The 22,906-nt window shown below is 46.2% G+C and overlaps 1 protein-coding gene across 1 annotated transcript in view; it reads left to right on the forward strand.

Moving 5' to 3' along the window:
- The window catches only part of SRBD1 (S1 RNA binding domain 1), a 781,048-nt gene that overhangs the window by 221,262 nt on the left and 536,880 nt on the right, over nt 1–22,906 (forward strand). The window contains exons 7-8 of the mRNA XM_078649673.1: nt 5,310–5,427; nt 5,542–5,680. Coding sequence (XP_078505799.1) covers nt 5,310–5,427; nt 5,542–5,680 — 257 coding nt within the window. The remainder of the gene's footprint in view (nt 1–5,309; nt 5,428–5,541; nt 5,681–22,906) is intronic.

Here is a 22,906-nt window from a genome sequence, read left to right on the forward strand (position 1 = left end):
GTAGGATGCAAGGGATTCACAATGGGAAAGGGAGCTTACGGTCGTAGTGGAGGTCCGCTTCGCCGTAAGTTGTTTTACGGCCTTGAAAATAGCTTTTGACGGATTTGGGCTGTTCCGGAATTCGGTGGCATAGAAGGCCGCACGAGCTCGGCAGATAGCTCGATGGTAGAGCTTAACGGACCTGGTATATGAGGCTTTTAGATCAGCCCCATAGGTTTTCCTCCAAGCCCTCTCTGCTCGTCTACAGGCACCCTTTAGGGCCCGGAGAGTGCCATCGTACCAGGGGCTCGACTCTCTGGGATTGATTTTAGTAGAAACGATAGGTATCAGAGAGTCCAAGGCCCTAGTTATCCATGAACAGAAGAGGTCATACCCCCCTTCCACATCCGTAAAAAGACCCAGCGGCTCCTCTAATAGAAGACGATGGAAGTCCTCTAACCTAAGCTTTTTCCAAGCCCTCTTCTGAACCCGTCTGGCCGTAGAGGTGGAAAGAGTGGCCGAAACAGGGCAGGAAATGGACACCAAAAAGTGGTCTGTCCATTCCACCGGAGAGACAGAAGTAACTAGAATCCCCAACAGATTGGTAAACAGGGGATCCAAAATATGTCCACCCAGGTGGGTAGGCTGGGAAACCATCTGGAGGAGTTGAAAGGCCTCAAGGTCAGAAGAGATGGAACGCACTGTCATGCCAGAGAGGGTGTCGAAATGCAGATTTAGATCGCCCATGATAGAGAAGTTGGCACAGTCAGCGACCAAAGGGCCGACAATATCAGGGAAAGCATTTCTGAACGCCACATCACTGCCGGGTGGGCGATAAACGACCATCCCGGACAGGGTGAACTCAGGGCTGACAGAGACCTTGAACATGGCACTTTCACATCCAGAAATATTTAAGGCACTCCAGACGCAAGGGTAGATAGTTTTTACCACTAGCGCGATACCCCCACCCCTAGACAGCCTATTCAGGGTGTACATAGAATAGCCGGGTGGGCAGGCTAGATTGGTGATAGCGGTATCAGCGTCCTGTAGCCATGTTTCCGTCATGGCAAATACGTCTGGAGCTTCCTCCTCAATAAGGTCATAGATGTGCTGATAGTGTTTCAGCGCGGACCTGACGTTTAGATTCAGGATCTTCAAAGTAGTAGGGATGTCTGTAATGCGGCGAGTCTCAGAGGAAATAATCCTTGAGAGAGGACGCGGAACGTCAAGAGCCCACCCATTACAAGGGCAATGATACGGGCCACGCAATGGGTGTACCGGTGAAAGGGTACAGCAGCGGCTTACCTGACCGATGGAAAACAGACAATCCCGCGAGTACGTCAACATGGTAGAGCCAGGATAGAATAATAGTCCTTAGCCAGAGTACCGCGACGTCCAGCGCGTCCTTAGCGCGGACGGGCGCAGACGGGCAGGACTCTGGCACGACTCCGGCCACGCGAGGACGCACCCGCTGCGCGATCCCGCTGCGCTAGGGGAGGAGCGTTAAATAGATGTTCCCAGGCGGCGCCTGCGCACTGAAGCGCTGGTAGATGGAATCACCTTACTCCACTCACCCCACTCAAAGATGTCTGCCAAAACGAGCCAGGCACCCACCCCAGGACCAGACCCGCCCAAACGGCGGTGAGGGGCACAGATTATGGTGCAAGTGAGGGGGGAAATTAAAATGCAGGGCAAAATGCCCAGAGCCAGCAAATACAAATAAAAAAGTTAAAACAGCGTTTTTCCTGCAAAAACGCACGAAGCGCTCTTACAGGCAGCAGCTACCTTGTCAGGGGCTGAGAGTGGTAGGGACTCGCCTAAATAGATGTTCCCAGGCGGCGCCTGCGCACTGAAGCGCTGGTAGATGGAATCACCTTACTCCACTCACCCCACTCAAAGATGTCTGCCAAAACGAGCCAGGCACCCACCCCAGGACCAGACCCGCCCAAACGGCGGTGAGGGGCACAGATTATGGTGCAAGTGAGGGGGGAAATTAAAATGCAGGGCAAAATGCCCAGAGCCAGCAAATACAAATAAAAAAGTTAAAACAGCGTTTTTCCTGCAAAAACGCACGAAGCGCTCTTACAGGCAGCAGCTACCTTGTCAGTGGCTGAGAGTGGTAGGGACTCGCCTAAATAGATGTTCCCAGGCGGCGCCTGCGCACTGAAGCGCTGGTAGATGGAATCACCTTACTCCACTCACCCCACTCAAAGATGTCTGCCAAAACGAGCCAGGCACCCACCCCAGGACCAGACCCGCCCAAACGGCGGTGAGGGGCACAGATTATGGTGCAAGTGAGGGGGGAAATTAAAATGCAGGGCAAAATGCCCAGAGCCAGCAAATACAAATAAAAAAGTTAAAACAGCGTTTTTCCTGCAAAAACGCACGAAGCGCTCTTACAGGCAGCAGCTACCTTGTAGTGTAAGGCTTTATAAGTGATGCAGGCCATCATTAGCTGTATTCTCGCTTCGTAGGTCAGGCAATGGAGTGCTTTCAGGTGTGGCAAGATCTGGGCAAATTTTCTAAAGCCTGTTAAGAGTCTTGCGGCTGCGTGGAAGCAAACTGTGGTGATCTTGGAAAGACCCGATAGTGTTGTACATCCATATTCCAGCCTCTAGATGACTAACTCTTGAACTACAGTTTAAAGGTCTTGATGAATGATTTCATTTTTCTGAGATAGCAGAGTTGAAAATTGGCAGTTTTAACTAGCATGTTGATGTGTGTTAGCATGTTTAGGTTCTTATCCAGCGTAATTCCAAGTAATTTGGTGGAGTCCACTAGGATCGGGGTACAGTTTAGAGTAGCGATCATCTTGATCCAGTCCATCAACGTCGCAGATTTGTTTTAGGGGGAAATTAGAAGGAATTCAGTTTTTTGCGAGTTTAGCTTAAGATGGTTGGTGGTTAGCCCATGGACTGTCTTTTCAAGAGCATGATTCATCAACTTGATCTCTTGAAGGGAGGTGACCTTGATGTACAACTGTGTGTAATCTGTGTACATATGGAAGGAGATATTCGATCAGTTAGGGGTTCGACATAGAGGTTGAATAGTGCGGGGGATAAGCTAGAGCCTTGTGGTACTCCGAAAAGATTAGAAAATGGAGGAGATAGATGCTTGTTCACCATAAACCTTTACGTCCTGTTTTCCAAGAAGGATTTGAACCATTGAAGGACAATGCCTGATAGTCCCATCCTGTATTCTAGCATTTCTAGAATTCTGCAATGGTTGACAGTATCAAAGGCGGATGAGAGGTCGAGTAGCACTAGCAGACCAGTTTCATTCCGGTCGAGTGAGAGTAGTGCGTCGCTAACAATGTGTAGAATAGCCAATGCGGTGCTGTGCCCAGGTCTGAATCCAGATTGGCAGCCGTCCAGAAGCTTGAAATGTGTTATGTGTTGGTTTAATTGCTGTTGAACACCTTTTTCCAAGACCTTGGCTAGCATGGGAATGTTGGTTATTGGTCGGAAGTTATTTGGGTCAGAGGGGTTATCCGAAGGTTTTTTCAGTATGAGGGTGACATGACCAATTTTTAGGCAATTCGGGATGGATCCTTGCGAGAGCGAAGCATTGATGATTATGGTCCAGAGAGGGTTGATGATGTGGTAGATAGGAGATCGGCAATTAGAGGAGAGAGGGTCATTGAAGTGGTTGTAGTGTTTGATAGTCGATAAAGATTTTTAAATATCATTGAAATCGTAAAGCTTAAAGGATGACCATAGAGCGTTATTTTTAGGCGAAGGCAAGGTAGGTTGGATTAGATCATGGGCTTGATGTATCTGTGGAGTAGCTGAGTTGATTGCGGCTGTCTAAAGCTCATTCTGTAAAGCGTAGATTTGGCTGTGAAGGAGGAAGAAAATTCTCCACTGCTTATCTGCGATTTTGAGGTCAAGAGTGCGGATTTGGCCAGTTTGTGTAATTGTTGTTTTAAGATGTTGAATAGTTTCTTCGATCTGTTTTTAGCATTATCAAGTTCCGAGCGAAAAAAGTATTTTTTGTATTTTACAATACGTTTGTTGTAGGAGTTTCTTAGCAGTTTGAATTGAGGGGAGGACGGATGTTGTCTCCATATCCGTTCAGTTAGTCTCAGTTTGCGCCTTTCTTCGTTAAGGGCTTCGTTGAACCACAGGTTTTTGTCTTTGTTCGGAATTCTTTTGAGTTTAGGTGGTGCTAGGTGGTCAATCAGTTTGGTCATCGTGGAGTTGTAATGATCAGTGAGTTCATGACATCGGATAAGAATGGTAAAGGGGTATACATGGCTAAGTTTGCCACTACTCCCACCCCCCCTCCCTTCGCCCTAATCTACAAACCCCCTACCTGCCCCCTTACATACACTACCCTGACCCCCTCCCACCATGAACCTAACCCTTAATATACGCTACCCATACATCCTACCTCTCCCGCGCTGTCCCTAAAACTATCCCTACCCCTTCCTCTGCCCTTAGGCTTAAAACCTTAACCCTTCTTTTAAAAATTAACCCGCCCCCCACTGAGCCTTAAAAACTATTCCCCCTTCCCTAAGCCCTAAAAACTACCCCAACTACCCAGTCCCCTCCCCTGAGCCCAAAAATCCTGCCCCTCAACTCCCCCCAGCACTGCCCCTTAAACTACTCCTACCCCTTCCACTACCCAAAGGCCTAACGCTTTAACTCCTAATCTAAAAACTACCCCAACCCCCCTCGAGCCCTAATAACTACTCCACCCTCCACTAAGCCCTGAAAACTTACCCGACCTGCCCAGTCCTGAAAACTACTCCAACCCCCCTAGCCCTGAAAACTACCCGATCACCATCCCTGAAAACAATCCCCGACCCTCACCCTCCCCATCACTGAAAACGACCCCAGCCCGAAAACGACACCCCAGCACAGCCCCACTTACCTCACCGCGCCCTCTGCCTCTCTTCTTGGTGCGAGGTGTTCCTGCTTCCATCCGTGCAGCAGTCAGCAGCTAGACCGCACACTGCCTTAACCATGCATATGCGTGGTTATGCTTGCGTTGTCTAAACCTGCGTGGCTGAGGCCCCGGTGTTCTAACTGTTTCCCAAAAATAATACATTCCCTTTCATTGCATTGTCCTTGTATTGCTTTTTAATTTCTGGCAGTGCAGGGAAGTTTTTATTTGCTTACAATGATATAGGTAATTTTCCCTACACTGGTGTTTACAAGATTAAACTGCAGCTTAATTATATTTAAATTGAGAATTGTGTCACATCAATTCACTCTATCATTTTTGGATTTATGGATTTACACTGAAAGGTGTGCAAATGTGCTTCCAAGGGATGGCAGTTTCTTTTGTTAATACTTTTGTTATTAAACTTTCATTTTTATTTTCAGCAATGTTGCAAAGAAGGCACATTTAGCAATACAGAAATTACAAAAAGAAGGGAAGTTAAACATCCATCTACATAACGCCCTGTTGAACAGTCGAACCCTGGATGAAGTAGAATATGTGGTTAGTATATGTCCTATGTAGCATATGTATTTATATGCATTGTAAGGCTATCATTTCAGTTTCAATGTCTTTAAGCCCAAAATATGAATCTTTTTGTTATGATCCTTTATTCAGTATGCTCCATTCAAAACTGGAAGTAAAGGCACCAAAGCACACAGGGCCAGACAGCTTGGATTGGAACCAGCAGCAATTGCACTTATTGAAACCCCGGCACAACTGAACCTTTTTTCCTATATAAAGCCCGAAGTTGAAGGTACGGATTATTGTGTTTTATAAAGCAACATTTAGAAAAGAAAGCTGTTTACCAATGTACTCTTTAATGCATATGACTTATGGCAGTTGCTAATTTATGTTAATCTTTTTTCGTATGATAATATATAGATATACTTGGAAATGATCATCAACATCAAAAACAATAATATAATATGTCTTGTATAAAGATCATTAGATATGTGTGGCACCAGCATTCAAAAACTTGTTAACCAGTGTTATAAAACCTATACATTCGGAACTAGTCACATACATCCTAAAGAAGCATAACGGAATATATTTGATCAAATATCACAATCAAGAATCCGGACTTCAGATACACAGGAGATAACCTGAAAGGGAGCATAATGAAATGTGAAAAAGTAGATGGGAGCAACCTGCTACAAAGGGGAAAAAATATAAATATGATCGAAATACTTGTGAAGTCATGAAGTCACCAGAATCCTTCTAAACTGTATGCTCATAATCGGGGTCTGTCTGGAACTGTACATGGATTTTCTAAAGTAGATCAATCTGCGCTTGGATATCCATGTTTTTTTGTTTTTTTTCAGAGTTTTATGTATCGCGAACTAGACCCGAACCGAATCAGGTATGTTATGTTATGTTATGTTATTTTTATTTATACAGCGCAACAGCTGCCCCAGCAAAGGGGCGTCCTGGCGCTATGAGAAGACAAACACAACACAGCAGCGAGATGGCACAGAGAACATCCTAAAATTAAACAAATAAGGTTTTGACAACACGTCTAAACTGGAGAAGATTGTCAATTGCCCGGATCTCAGAAGGAAGAAGGTTCCACCACTTCGCTGCTAATACTTGAAAAGAGCGGCCGCCAGTTCTACTCAGCCTGAAGCGTGGGACCACTGCCAAATTCTGGCCCAGAGATCTCAGAGTGCGCAAAGGGACATAAGGAATTAACAAGTTCGCCAAAATTTGGGGAGACATACCCTTAAGGATTTTGAATGCCAGGCAGAGAACCTTAAATTTAATCCTCTGACTTACTGGGAGCCAGTGGAGCGAATGCATCGTCTTAGGGAACGAGCATCGTCTAGGCAAACCTACCACTATTCTGGCCGCAGCGTTTTGAACTCGCTGCAACCGAGTGAGTTCAGCCTGATTTATCTCGGCCAGAAGCGAACTAGCATAGTCCAGCCGAGACAGTATTGATGCCTGAACCACCAGCTGTCTGGTGGGGGCATCAAAAAATCTCAATATGGGCCTGAGTCCTCTAATGATACCATAGCAAGAGGCCGCCACCCTCTTGGTGTGGCAAGTAAAACTAAGTGTTGGATCAAGCCAGACCCCAAGATTTTTTATCTCCGAGACCGGAGAGGGGGTCACACCCAGTTCGGAAGGCCACCAGTCGTCACCCCACAGCCCCACTTGCTTGCCTACCACCATGACCTCTGTCTTCTTGGTGTTGAACTGAAGACAATTAGAGTTCATCCAATTGGCCACTGCCCGTAAACCGTCCCGAAACCTGAGGGCCTCCACATCAGAGTCCCCACTCAACGTGACCGCCAGCTGCATGTCATCCGCATACGAGACCATCGTCAGGCCCCATTGCCTGACGACCGCAGCCAGCGATCTCACGTAGAGATTGAAAAGAGTGGGGCTCAGCGAAGACCCCTGTGGGACCCCCAGAGACAACGGGTACGGTTTAGACTTGCCTGGTGGAATCGCCACCTGGAACGACCTATTCATAAGAAAGGATCGGAACCAGCATAGGGCAGAGCCCTTGACTCCCACTTCCTCAAGTCGCTGAAGTAAGATCCTGTGCGATACAGTATCGAACGCGGCACTCAGATCTAATAATAGCAGTGCCGCTGTCCGACCTGCATCAAGCACAGATCGCAGGTGTTCGACCATGGAAAGTAGGGCCGTCTCCGCGCTGTGGCCCGCACGAAACCCATTCTGAGTTGGGTCTAAGATGTTGGCTCTGGTAAGATGGTCTGCCAGGATACCGTTCACGTGGGCCTCAGCAACTTTAGTGGCCCAGGGAAGCAAGGAAATCGGGCGGTAGCTCTCAGGTTTGAGAGGATCGAGGGTAGCCTTCTTCAATATGGGTGTGACTATGGCCTGCTTCCACTTAGTAGGCACTACACCTGAGGAAAGAGATAGGTTGATCAGAGTCAACACTGGATTGCTACACAGCGGCAGCATGGTCCTAAGCAGGGCTGGTTTAAGCGGATCTGCAGGGGAGCCCAACTTGATTTTTTGGCTTAAGTGTTCAAGCCTCCCTTGTCATGGAAGGCAAGGTGTCAAGACACTCACTGTCTCCTAAGACACAACTGTCTTGCATTGAATTAGATGAGGCCAAAGGGAAAGTCCGATATATGGCCTGCACCTTCTCAAGAAAAAAAGAAGCCAGACCCTCACAATGGGAGTCTGAGCATATTTCTACACTCGTTGTCCTCTTGGCCACTAAATCCTTTAAAACCTTAAAAATAAGTTTCAAGGGATTCGGGCTGTTCAGAAACTCTTGAGCATAATAGGCAGCACGAACTCTGCATACCGCTCTATGGTAGATCTTGGTTTTGGCAGAGTAGCAGGCCTTAAGGTCAGGGTCAAACGATTTTCTCCAGAGCCTTTCAGCCTGTCTACAGGCTCTTTTAAGAGATGCTAAGGTATCATCATACCAAGGGCTATGCTCTTTAGAGCCCTGTTTAGACCATACCAAGGGGATCAAGAAATCAAGAGCACGAGAAATCCACACGCAGAAAGCATCATACCCATCGTCAACATTACTGACTGGACCCAGGGGCACTTTCTCCAAAAAGCAATAGAAATCTTCCAGTTTTAACTTATTCCAATGGCGTTTAAGAATAGTTCTGTCCTTAGATATGAATGGAGGATCGGCCATGGGGACAACCATCTTCACCAGCCTATGATCGGTCCAAACCATCTGAATGGGACAGAGAGCTTTAATGCCCTCTAAGTTGGTGAAAAACGGGTCGAGTGTATGGCCATCTCGGTGAGTAGGAGAGGTCACCAGCTGGGAAAGCTGCAAGGCCTCTAAATCAGCCGTAAAACTCCGGATAGCGGGCGAAAATAAACAATCCAAATGGAGATTGAGATCCCCAAGGACATTGAAGTTCGCACATCCTAGTGCCTCCGTACTAATTAAATCCGGGAGAGCAGCCCTAAAGGCAGCATCGCAGCCCGGGGGACGGTATATTAAAAGACCCGAAAAAGTGAAGTGATGATTAAACGAAATTTTAAACAAAGCACATTCACAGCCGGGAAGTTTAAGAGCTTTCCATTCACAAGGGTAAGCCAGCTTAACAGCCATCGCAATTCCCCCTCCTCTCGTACCCCGATTAAGCGTAAAAATAGCATAGTCGGGGGGAAAGGCAAGGTTCAGGATGGAAGAGTCCGAATCCTGCAGCCAAGTTTCGGTAATAAAAAGCGCGTCAGGGGCCTCTGTTTTAAGAAGATCATAAATCTCCTGATAATGCTTAACCAGAGACCTGACATTCAGGTTCCAGATATCCAGATCCCGCTTCCGTGGCATATGTTTCCGGCCAGATGGTAGACTCAGGGAAAGTATGCGCAACGGGGAATCCAATGACCAATCACCACAGGTACAGCGATAGGGGCCACATGTCGGGGCCACTGCAGGAAGATCACAACCCATACATGAATCCCGAATGACAAGCAGCTCTTCTCTTTGATACCTGATTATAGGTGATAGCATGATGGTAGGAAAGGGCAGAGAGTCCTGCCACGGCCCGCGCTGCCTTAGCGCTGACGGGCGCAGATGGGCAGGACTCTGGCGCGACTCAGGCGCAGCGAAGGCGCGCCCGCTGCGCGTAGAAGGGAGCTTTAAATAGGCGTCCCTCCACTCAGCTGGAGCGCTAGAACGCTCGATAGTGACAACCCCAGAGAGTGAACACCACTCCAAGATGGCGCCCAAAAAGAATCCCACCCCAGGAACCGGACCCGCCTGAACAGCGGTGAGGAGCCGATTAGAGTGCAGGTAAGGGGGGTAGAATGCGTCCCAATAAAACCAGGGGAAAATGCAACGAAAATTACATCAGATAAATACCAGGTAGATTAAAAATATTAGCGTGGTACAATGAGGTGCAAAGCGCGATGCAGCGCGCGAGTACCTTCTCAGGGAAGCCCACAGGGCAGGTCGCCTTAAATAGGCGTCCCTCCACTCAGCTGGAGCGCTAGAACGCTCGATAGTGACAACCCCAGAGAGTGAACACCACTCCAAGATGACGCCCAAAAAGAATCCCACCCCAGGAACCGGACCTGCCTGAACAGCGGTGAGGAGCCGATTAGAGTGCAGGTAAGGGGGGTAGAATGCGTCCCAATAAAACCAGGGGAAAATGCAACGAAAATTAAATCAGATAAATACCAGGTAGATTAAAAATATTAGCGTGGCACAATGAGGTGCAAAGCGCGATGCAGCGCGCGAGTACCTTCTCAGGGAAGCCCACAGGGCAGGTCGCCTTAAATAGGCGTCCCTCCACTCAGCTGGAGCGCTAGAACGCTCGATAGTGACAACCCCAGAGAGTGAACACCACTACAAGATGGCGCCCAAAAAGAATCCCACCCCAGGAACCGGACCTGCCTGAACAGCGGTGAGGAGCCGATTAGAGTGCAGGTAAGGGGGGTAGAATGCGTCCCAATAAAACCAGGGGAAAATGCAACGAAAATTAAATCAGATAAATACCAGGTAGATTAAAAATATTAGCGTGGCACAATGAGGCGCAAAGCGCGATGCAGCGCGCGAGTACCTTCTCAGGGAAGCCCACAGGGCAGGTCACCTTAAATAGGCGTCCCTCCACTCAGCTGGAGCGCTAGAACGCTCGATAGTGACAACCCCAGAGAGTGAACACCACTCCAAGATGGCGCCCAAAAAGAATCCCACCCCAGGAACCGGACCCGCCTGAACAGCGGTGAGGAGCCGATTAGAGTGCAGGTAAGGGGGGTAGAATGCGTCCCAATAAAACCAGGGGAAAATGCAACGAAAATTAAATCAGATAAATACCAGGTAGATTAAAAATATTAGCGTGGCACAATGAGGCGCAAAGCGCGATGCAGCGCGCGAGTACCTTCTCAGGGAAGCCCACAGGGCAGGTCGCCTTAAATAGGCGTCCCTCCACTCAGCTGGAGCGCTAGAACGCTCGATAGTGACAACCCCAGAGAGTGAACACCACTCCAAGATGGCGCCCAAAAAGAATCCCACCCCAGGAACCGGACCCTCCTGAACAGCGGTGAGGAGCCGATTAGAGTGCAGGTAAGGGGGTAGAATGCGTCCCAATAAAACCAGGGGAAAATGCAACGAAAATTAAATCAGATAAATACCAGGTAGATTAAAAATATTAGCGTGACACAATGAGGCGCAAAGCGCGATGCAGCGCGCGAGTACCTTCTCAGGGAAGCCCACAGGGCAGGTCGCCTTAAATAGGCGTCCCTCCACTCAGCTGGAGCGCTAGAACGCTCGATAGTGACAACCCCAGAGAGTGAACACCACTCCAAAATGGCGCCCAAAAAGAATCCCACCCCAGGAACCGGACCCGCCTGAACAGCGGTGAGGAGCCGATTAGAGTGCAGGTAAGGGGGGTATCAGAGCGCTTTACATATTTTCCAGTTACGTTACATGAGAATCACTGTTTTAGCCAGGAGTCTCTGAAAATCGTTTTCAGTTCATTCACATCCATGTAGAATAATGTTGTGCTACCAACTGAGTTGAATTTATATATTAGAAAGTATGAACAAAGCTTAATATTTAGAAAACATCTGACTTGTTAAAATGTCAGTCACAAAACCAGAACATATTCACCCATTTAGTTTTCATCCGCTCAATATATATTCTTATCTTAAAGCTACCAGCAGTGATGTATCTGTGTAAGAGTAGAGTGTCTTTAAAACCTTTGCAATAAATCCATGTCTGTAGAATATATGCAGCAATTTTGTAATATGTGGCCGCATTTTAGCATTGATTTGAATACTTTGTTCTTTAGCCCAGGAATTATTAATGCCTTCATGTTTCTGCTGGCCCCAGAGTTTACTAAGAATCTCACAAAAACTGAAACTAAGAAGTCACCAGCCCTTCACTCTTGTACACATAGACAGCAGGGATTTAATATTATAATCTGTTTATACTTCTCCAAAATATGTTTTTTAGAATAGTTGGAAATTGAGTTACTGGTGGAGAGTGAGGAAACCCTACTCAAGCAGCGACAACAATCCTTGTCAGGGTAAAGTCACAAGCGAGCCCCAAAATAATCTGTGCTCAATCCTCTAGTTGCTTGGCACAGAACAGTCTAGTTTAACCTAGAGGCAATGTGTAACGTATTTGTGCAACACTTCAAACAGTAATAATGTTAAAAACACAACACAAGAAGGCTCCTACACCATATTGGAAAAATAGACAAAGTAACAATTTCAGGCTGACCACGAAGGAGTGCAGGCTGGCTACAGGGACCCCGGTACGCCCGGTGCACAAGAGTACCTTAAAACCTGGTTGCAGACCGTTGCGAGGCCCCATGTTGAGGAGGCGTAGATTAGTGGAGGCGATTCCAAGTCCGGGTCGGAGATGCGTCACACAGCGTTGGTTCCAGAGATGTGCGAGGCTGTGATGCGAGGCCATGAATCATCATCAAGGAGCCAGTAAATGAGGGGCTTGTGATGCGAAGCCCTGCACAAGCCCCGCATTAAAGATGCATCACACAGCAGTGGTTCAGATGAGGCTACGGCGGCAATGTGAAGTCTTAGTTATATTACGTTGATTTGTATAGCACACTAATGACTCAAGAGGGTATCCAGGCGCTTGGGTAGGTGTGTGGTCCCCAAGGTGCTTATACTAAGAGCCAGGCCTTCAGCTTCTTGTAGAACTCAAGAAGTGAAGAGGAGGCTCTGATGTGTTGAGAGAGGTTGCTCCGTGTCTTGGGTGTGATGTCGGAATATGAGCGACCTCCACTTTTGCTTTTGCAGATGCAGTGAATGTGTACAAGTGAGAGTGAGGCGGAGCAAAGGTGTCTGATGGGCTTGTGAAAGTGTATGCGGCTTTTCAGGTACTCTGGTTCTGTGTTGTGTAGGGCTTTAAATGCGTGCACAAGAAGTTGGAATTGTGTGTACTTGTGAATGGGGAGCCATTGAAGCATCTTAAGGTGCGGTGTGATGTGGACGAGTATGAGTCTTACAGCAGTGTTCTGGATGGTCTGGAGTCTGTGTAGGGTTTGTTTGGAGATTCCGGAGTTAAGAGTGTTGCCATAGTCCAGCCTGATGGTGATGAGTGGCGTGCGTGATGGTCCTTCGGGTATTCTGAGACAATAATTTGAAATTCTTCCGTATCATATGGGAGCCGGAGGTGCACACTGCGTTGACATGAGCCGTCATGTGTAGCTTGTCGTCTAGGATGATCCCTAGATTGCTTGCGTAGTCTGTGGGTGTTGGTCTTCACTCTGACGGTTACCCGGTGGAGTCCCATGGGGAGGTCTTGTTGCCAATGACCAGTTCTTCTGTCCTGTCGGAGTTGAGCTGCAGGCGGTTTGTTCGCATCCAGTCGGCTACCATGGTTATGCAGTAGTTGTAGTTTGTCCTGGTGGTGGTTGTCTTGTCCATCAGGGAGAGGATGAGGCGGGTGTCATCGGTGTAGGAGATGAAAGTGATATATTGTGATCGGATGATGTAGGTGAGTAGTGTCATATATATGTTGAAAAGGATGGGGCTGAAGGACGATCCGTGGGGGACTCCGCATATCATTCTCTCGGTCTCTGATGTGAAGAGTATGCATGTTTGGGTGGCATTAGATTAGAAGGGGGTAAACATAGCCCTGGGTATCAAAATGTATGTACAAACAACACCAGTCTTCTTATTCTTTATTTGACTATGGCATGCTCACCACTAACAACTTCTGCTGTACCAATCTGGAAGACCTTTGAACTTGTCAACTTTTGGATACTACTTAAGGTTTTTCAAAACCAAATGGAATTTTACAGCACCAGTTTAGCTTTATGATTTTGTTTCCTGCATCACCATTTAAACTTCGTCATGACTGGTAGTTCTGATTTTGCTCAATTGCTGGTATGTTTTGGTATAGCTCTAGGACCAATATTAGCTTCCTTGTTTTTATTCTGTAGGTGGGACGAGTGGGATAAATAGTGGCAAAACTGCAGCATTAGGCGGATGACACACAGTGATACCTGCAGGTATTGAAGATCTTTGTGTCCTGAAGTACTACTTTCAGAAGAACAGAGACTCTTTTGACAGTTAATATTTTATTAATCCAACTTCTTCACATACACATGTTACACATGCATTGTTTATTTTTCTTGAATCATACTTGTATACCATTTTTATTTCCACCTTGCAGTCAAACCTGTAAGAGCGGAGGGAAATTTTTCCTCATATAACACATTGATGATTTGATGGTCAAACAATATTGATTTCAGAATACGTTACTGAAAACCATATTGGATGAAACTTAGTATTTGATGAAAGAGTGTTGAAGGAGAAGAACGTGTGTGAAGTACAAGGTTGGGGAGATATTTGGTTGTGGAAGGGATAAAGAGGAATATTCTTGGCCGTACCAGTTTGTCTATTGCATTCTGTGTCCGGTAAATTTTAATGGCACATTTGATATCCACAAAGATGAGGCTATCATCCCTGTGTGTAGGATTTTGCAGCATTGCCTCCTAGCTGGTTATTTGTATTGTATTGTAATTATATAGCTCTTGCTACCCCTGAAGAGGCATCAAAGCTCTTTTTACCGGGCAGCCCGCTGCTTCGGGACCCAGGGTTGATGGTTAGTTCAGTGTAATTGGTTACTGTTGGTTATTTATTGGGATTTGTCTTGTGCACTCAAAGCAAACGATTCCACTCAGTCATTTCAGTTCGTTTATGGTGGACTACAGTATTAGCGGTTGGTCGCAATCATTAGTCGGAGGGGTGAACTCAAACACATGGTTGGTGGGATGAATGCAGGAGTTAGTGGAGATTAGATATTGTTGGGATGCATAGGTATAACCTAGTGCAGAGGTAGGAGAGAGAGTGATCTTGTAAATGAGTTGTGGGAAATTTGCTGAAATAAAGAAAAGTCAATGGTGCATCTGTCAGAGTAGGTTGTGCTCAGAAAGGGGAGGCATGCTGAGGATGGAAGGTAAGGAGAGGGACATTTCAAAGAGAGAAGACAAATGGAGAGGCAATAAACCAAAGTTTTGATTAAAGGACAGTTTTGTTCAAAGCCAGATTTAAGGAATGTAGTGAATAATTTTGAGACGGCATACAGTTTAAAGATGCAACATATAGAAACATTATTTACTTGTGAAGATTGTGTTATATTAGACATTTTAATTGGTACTAGAAACAGGTAAACCATCTCTCCATTACTAGACTACTGCTAGACCACTGATCCAGCCAGGTCAGTTGTTTAGCTCAAGGGCTGAAAGAGAAAAATATTGGCTGGACACATTTGTCGAGAAAATACATGGGAAATAATGTACACATTGAAAAAAAGGTTCTGGGGATCATTCTCAGGTTTGACTAAGCACTAATTATACAGCAGAGTGGGATACATTTAAATGCCTTTGGGATGCATTGGCACCAGATGGAAGATGAGGACCAGTTCCAAGGCAGTCGAAGTGTATTACCTTCATTCCATTGGCTGGAGGGCAGGGGATGCAAACACTGGTGACGTGTGAGTAAGGAGGTGGTGAAAGGGCTCCCTTTACAAATTCAATTAACACTTTGTTAGCAAACAGCTGCTGATTAGACTTCCTGAACCAGTGCCCTTTTTTGTTGATGCTATGGGCGAGTAGTGGTGAAGCTGCAGGTTGAAAGAGACCCTTTTGGTGAGCCCAAGCATTTGTCTACCTTAATGACTCTTCAGTGCACATCCCTGTGCATCTGATGTGGGTGCTCCAGGCTGGCGACAGTCCTTCTATGAGGGGCATCACTACACAAAAGCTGTGTCTGGAGCACAGACTGGAAGACATTTGAAATGTAAACTTATTGAAATCTACCTTTCCTTAACACTAAAATGAGAGATGCTCCTGTGCCAGCAACTCTTTCCTTTAAATATTCACTCTATTCCTCCAGTCCGCCGCAAATGCGGTGCTGTAGTCTCCCCTGGTGGTGGATGCGGAGAGAGAGGGGGCAGCTCTTGAAAGTTTGGTGCTCCACTAGAGATGGCAGGCTGCAGAGCTGTGAGGCAGAGAGCAAGTGTCTACAGTGTACTCTCTGGAAGTGCACTGCACATAGTGGGGCCTTTGATGACTATGCTGGGGTCCCGTAGCTACCAGGACATGACCAGCCGGATAGGGCTGCACGTGCGCTGCTTGGGGGAGCAGGTGACCTTTAGCACAAACTGCAAAATACCATCATAATAAAATATGCCAAAATAAATTACTAAGTAAAAAATGCATTTAAAATAAATGCACGGACTAATATTGTTGTATGCCACCAACCCAAAGTCCTCAATTGGGTTAATAATTCATATAGTCCAATTGTTTGGAAGTTACTCGGGATATAAGATAAACAGGAACAAATTCCTCCTCTACGTACTAGCCTGGGGGACCCCACGTCTACCATCAAGTGCTAGTTCCCTAGTATTAAAAGACAAATTCAAATACCTTGGCATAATAATCTCAAAGTCAGATAGTGAATTAATTCCTAGAAGGCAACCTAAATCCCCAACTGGACTGACTGCGCAGAGATATTCTACACTGGAGGAAACTTCCACTGTCTTAAATGGGGGCGGGCTGCCTTATTCAAGATGATGGCTTTACCAAGATTTTTATACATTCTACAAAATACCCCTTGTAAAATACCGAATAACTTCTTTAAGAAGATAGATAGTGAACTAAGGCAACTTTTATGGAATGGAGGGCAGTCTAGACTCGCCCTACATAAGCTGCAGTGGAGTGTGTTCAAGGGCGGACTGGCAAATCCCGACATTAGAAAATACTATTGGGCAGCGCAATTAGTAACTATAAATGAGTGGGTGTTCACGTGACAGGAGGAACCGACATACAGAGTTGACCATCATTACATGGGACAGAGAGGTTACTTAGCTGCGCCATACTTTAGATCGGCATGAAACACACTACCTATACACACAAACAACGGTAAGCTTGTGGAGGGAAGCAACTATATTCCCAGGCTGGAAAGACAAATTGACGGGATGGACACCGCTGTGGGATGTGACCTGCTGCGAAAGGTGGGCCAGCTAAAGGGATTTCATAAATAGCAGATCATAGGGATTGAAAATCCAGGGGATCTATGGAGGTGGCAAACTTTGATAGACGTCTAAGACCTAAAAGTGGAGTATAACATTACCCATTAAAAATTCCTCCGATACCTACAACTAAGACATGCCTTAAGGAGACACATTCCGGACGGAGAGCAATTAGCAGAATTCTCCCCACTCGAAGATAGAATACTTATTGACCCAATGTTGGAGAAAGCCGATGACACCCAGCTCATCCTCTCCCTCACAAGGACCATGAACGCAACCTAGGATTCATCCTCGACTCTTCCCTCTCCATGTTTAAGCAGGTCAACGCTGTCTCCTCCTCCTGCTCCTTCTACAACACCCTCTGCATGCTCCACAGGATCTACAAGTTGATCCCGACCAAAACAAGAAGAACGGTGACACAGGCCCTCGTCAGCAGCAGACTGGACTATGGCAACGCACTCTATGCAGGAATCCTAGCCAAACACCTACGACGACTACAACGCATCCAAAACGCCTCCGTCCGACTGATCGTCAACGCCCCCCGCCGCAGCCACATCACCCCCTACCTGAGAGACCTACACTGGCTCCCCGTCGACAAGAGGATCACCTTAAAGCTCCTCACCCACGCACACAAAGCACTCCACAACGGTGGACCAGCCTACCTGACCAGCAGACTCCGCTTCTACACCCCTACCCGCCAGCTCCGCTCCTCCAGCATCCCCCTCGCCGCTGTCCCCCGCATCCAACGAACGTCCTCCGGCGGCACATCCTTCTCCTACCTCGCCGGCAAGACCTGGAACACCCTCCCTACCCACCTACGGCAGACCCAAGCCCTACTTGTCTTCAGAAGACTCCTCAAGACCTGGCTCTTCGAGCAATAGCGGCACCCCCCTCCCCTCAGTGCCTTGAGACCCTCACGGGTGAGTAGCGTGCTTTACAAGTACTCTGATTGATTGATTGATATGTTACATTAATTTGGATTTAGTGTTTCTTGATACTATTTTGGGGAACTGTTCTCACTCTTGTTCTGCATCAGTCGCCAATCTCTCCCTTAAAGTTTGTAAATTGGGTATGGCCTTCTTTTGATTTTGGGGAATTTATACTTAATTACCCAGCTCAGTGTGTTAAATGTTATGAATTGGCCAGCCGGGATGCAATATTCTTGTTGCTTAGATTGAAACGTGTGACCGTTCTCACCATTCTACCAGTTTCCTATAGCTTGTGATGCAGGCACCAGGATCCCATCCCAACTAATACACATGCACTACAAATGGGAATACCAAACACACACTACAATACCATATCACACCACACCAGAAGCGGTCTAGGCATGCGCATTTGCAGCATATGCTATTTGCTTGCTCTGCAGGATGTACCACAGGGGCAGAAACACGGCATAGGCTGGTATAGTTTTAGTCTTCTGTAACACCCCATACCAACAGCGGTTTGTCACCATTAAAGCATAATGCTTTCTTCTTTGATGTGCGATGACCCTGCTTAACAGTGTTGTTTCCTCCCAGTACCTCCTACAGATGTAATGCTTCTGGGGACAGCAGATCTGCATACCACTGTGCTATTCACTGCAGTTTGACATCTGGACTGCGGTACTCAATGTTGGGGGCCGCTGAGCTTCCCTCTGTGAGAGATCCAGTCAGTTTGGCTAGGGCTATTGTGTGTCTTTGTTTCCTCATTTTACACCATTCAGTCTTTCATCTGTTTTTGTAAAAAACCTTTTATGAGGTTACACTGGTATTGTTGCAAAAAAAACAAAAAACGGGGCATCAGTACAAACGTAATGATGGCTCTCCCGTTACTGAAATGGGAACTTTATTCAAAATGACTACGACACTCTGGTACTAGCAACAGTTATAGCTAGGTTTCCATATATCTAGTCAGGAATTTGTTGGTACATTCTAATATCCATGTATTTAAAGTGGAATGTTCCCATTAAAGAGGAAAGTTGAGGAGTTGTGGGATGACTGATTCAAGAATTAATTTACGCTAAAAAAGGCCTGACGACTTTTTATTGACATGTAATCTCAGGACAATATTGAATGTTTCAAGAGCTCTCAGTACACCATCAAGGCTATATTCTATGTCTTAGAGTAATTTGTCATAAGCATATAGGGAGATAGTGTGACTTCCCCCCCTCTTTGTAGGTTCCTTGTTCTGCACCTGTATTTCTAAATTTCTTAACCAGGAGTTCCATCTCGAGGGCAAATAAGAGTGGGGACAATGGACCCTACTTTTGCGTGCCCCTTAGTAGTTGTATTGGCTCAGAGATTAACCTCGCAGTTTTTACGCTGGCCATGGGGTTGGTGTTTAAGAGTCTGATTGAGTTATTAATCTACGGACAAAGACCGATCTCTTTCCAGATCCTAATTCAAAAGCGTTCTCCATTGCCATTGCTGCAACTGAAGATATACCCTCCCTCAGTGGTGCTTCTACTCATTACATGGACAAGACATCTTATGCTGCTGTGTTCTTTGTAGAATTACCACGATTGGCCTGGGTGTATTAGATTGTTTATTAGGGGTATAATTCTGTTTGCTAATACATTGCCAAGAAGCTTGCTATCTGTATTAAATATGGAGAGGGGGTGAGTTGATGCTTTCGGACTGGCCAAATTCTTTAGATGGGCACGGAGCATTATACTGAGAAACTTGAATGTCAATTCTTAATTTGCACTGTGGTCATGTGTTTGCTGATCATACATTTGGCACGGCTTTTAAATTGAAATAGTTACTTTTATCTATTTATTCTTCTCTTTTTAATGAATCTTTGAGATCAATGATTATGGTATTTTGTCTAATGTGAAAATGCATTTTATCCTATTTGTATAATTTTTTACTCTGGAATTTGCAGCTTTTAAGATATGTATCCATACTAATATTATAAAGAGAGAGCCCAAACCTTTGAGGCCGGTAATCTCAGTAACCACAGCACCAATCACAACACCCAATTCAGCGTTGGAAAGGGCAGTTGCAGCAGAAGGACATGGGCTATGCAGACGGCCACCATATATATGTATATATTTTTTTTTTTGCAAAGTTTTATATAGCGCGAACTTGACCCGAACTGAATCAGGCATCAGAGTGCTTTACATAGCACCAGTTACGTTACATGAGGACACACATTCATTTTTGTTAGGCACGGGGAGATTACATGATTTGCCCAGAATCACAGGATGTTTGGCGTCGTTACCAAGACTTGAAGCCAGATCCCCAGGTCCGAGGTCGAGCGCCTTAGCCGTAGGCCAACTCCTCTATACATTTAAAAGGTAAAAGAACGTGCCAGCAAAGTATTCCCTTGTGGGCGTGTCTGCGTTGTGCTGTGGGCGTGGGCTGGGGGCGTGACTAACGCTGGGGGCATGTGGTACGGCCATCACATCGTGGGCTGTGGGCGTGTGCTGGGGGCGTGGCAAACGCTGGGGGTGTGTGTCCGCCCTTCGTGCCATGTGAGTCGTACATACAAGCGCCAATAATGTTGCTGCGCAGCATCAAGGGGCATGCTGGGGACGTGACACGCTGGGGGCGTGAGAAACGCTGGGGGCGTGTGTCCGGCCTTCATGCCATGTGAACGCACTTGCACCGCATCAAGGGGCACGCTGGGGGCGTGAGAAACGCTGGGGGCGTGTGCTACGTTCCGCCCTTCATGCCATGTGGGTCGTACATTAATCAGAAGATCGTCTGCTGTGGCCAAGTGCTGGGGCATGACAAACGCGTTCACCTGGAGGCCTGGTAAGTAACGTTACTGCAGCCTCTCCAGCGCGCTGTTACTGAACTCTCTCATTCAACGAAATTACACGCGCCTGATAACATTAACCAGGGCTGCAGCTGGGCCTCAAGCGGGGGAACACGCGCCTGCTAACATCAAACAGGCCTGCATCTGGGCCTCAAGCCGGGGAACACGCAAATGAGCGTGTCTGCGGGGGCAATTACTGCGGCCTCTCCTACTCGCTGTCACTCAAATCTCTCATTAAACGGATTTACCCGTGGCTGATAACTCTCTCATTCAACGACATTACACGCGCCTGCTAACATCAACCAGGGCTGTAGCCGGGCTCAGGCGGAGGATCACTACACCAATTACACGCGCCTGCTAACATCAACCAGGGCTGCAGCTGGGCCTTCTCTGTCCCTATTCTAATGAAACAAAAAATGTTGTCTACCGCGAGATTTTAAAATAAATTGCCCTTGCCAAATACACACATTACACACATTCTATTTCATACCCAGACAACGTCGGGACGGGCTGCTAGTAATCGAAATACTGCTATTTTGACTGACTGACTGATTCAACCAACAGGTTTTGGGGGATTTCTGGTAATGGAAGCAGTATTGCTTACCTACAAGTCTATGGCATTGTCCCAATCCTCTGTGCATCTTGATATACGTGAAGCCGTATGCAACAGCATGTTTTAAAAAATGTGGGTTGGAATCCGTTGTGACCTAGTGATTTTCGTGCCATTCGTTTTTTTATTTCTATGTTATTCTCCTCTGCTCTGAGATTCATCTAGTTCTGTAGTTTGTGCCAGTGATAATTTCCACAAGTTTACCTGTCTTAAGTGCATATGCATACTGTCATCATGGGATTCTTGCAGTGCAGTGTATTTTTTTAAATACAGTATAAAGTCCCCCCTGTCATATATTCTACGGATATTACAAGTCACTGAGGAGTTCAATGACCATATAAAGGAATGTGCCCAGGGGCAGAGTTTCTTTATAAGGTTATGGAACTCTGATGTGACTGCAGTATCCTTATCATGTATGCAGGGGTTACTTTATTTCCTAAAATACATGGCACAAAATCACCTTGCCACAGAACTCTTAAATCCTTGATGCGAAGTTCTTTCACGTGAAAGAGAGAGAATGTTGGCAAACATGTAGAATAAAAATAGAATCTCTAGAGCAAAATTAAACGCTTCAAAAAGCTGTAGATATTTATGGCAAAAAGATAGGACAATCAGTTTAATACAAGACAGTTTTTTCCCCCCAAAAATACAGTAGCTCGAAATGTGTAGCAGCATGCAGACAGATTCTAACTTTGCAATATCTACATAAGGAGTGCAAAAATAAAAAAGTTGGCATAAATATCTCCTTTCTGCTCGTCACTGTACAGCTAGACAATAGGTGCAGAATAAAGAATAGCCACATTTCGGTTGCCTTTTTTAAGCATCTACTTTAATTGTGCTCCATGACCTGACCTGCCTTTCCCATTCCCCTTGGCTGCTGGCTCTGTGAGCAGGCACTGTGAAGTCCTGGCTCGACTGTAATAAGTTGATATAGTTGCGCTACTATGTTATTTCTTTACAAAAGGTGATTCGGTGTGTCAGAGATTGCCTATTATCAACACATTAGAGTCTGATTTATTTCAGAAAGATTGCAGACCTCTTATATTATAATATACTTGCACAACTTTATTTCCTCCTACTTGTGTGTTGGCCGTTTCACCTTCCATAGTCCTCAGCGCGGAAATGGTTTGTTTGCCTTTTTCATTTTTTTGGTAAGTCTTTTTATTGACAAAAAAGGAACATACAAAGGCAATAGAGCTCTACATACCGTAAAAGGATCTTAATACAGTAGTGGATGACTGGACTCCCTTGTCCCCTTACATCAGCAGCGTGCCCTCTCCGGGAAACACTTTGCACGTTGTAGCGCAGCTGCCCCTCACCCCATCTTCAGTCTTCTGTATGATTTCCAGCATGACCAGATATAGCCCCATTTGTTAAGGCATTCTATCCCCTCATATTAGTTTTTTTCCCGCCAACACACATCTGTCTAAATCCCTCTTCCACTAACAATTCAGGAGCCTTTGGTGCACCCATTGTCGGGTGATATTTCGCCTCGCTAAAGTCTGACCGCCATTTCACTTTTGATCAGTCAGGCTGACATTCTGCTGGTCTTGTCTGTTTCGCCATGTTGCCTAGCTTGCCTACTTCTTCGAATCATGGATGTAGTCGAGTAGCCATTTCTGGGTAGGCCACCCTAGAGGATTGTAAATTCACCCCCATTT

This window comes from Lissotriton helveticus, chromosome 6 (assembly GCF_964261635.1).
Source record: "Lissotriton helveticus chromosome 6, aLisHel1.1, whole genome shotgun sequence".
In the NCBI taxonomy this organism is placed as follows: Eukaryota; Metazoa; Chordata; class Amphibia; order Caudata; family Salamandridae; genus Lissotriton; species Lissotriton helveticus.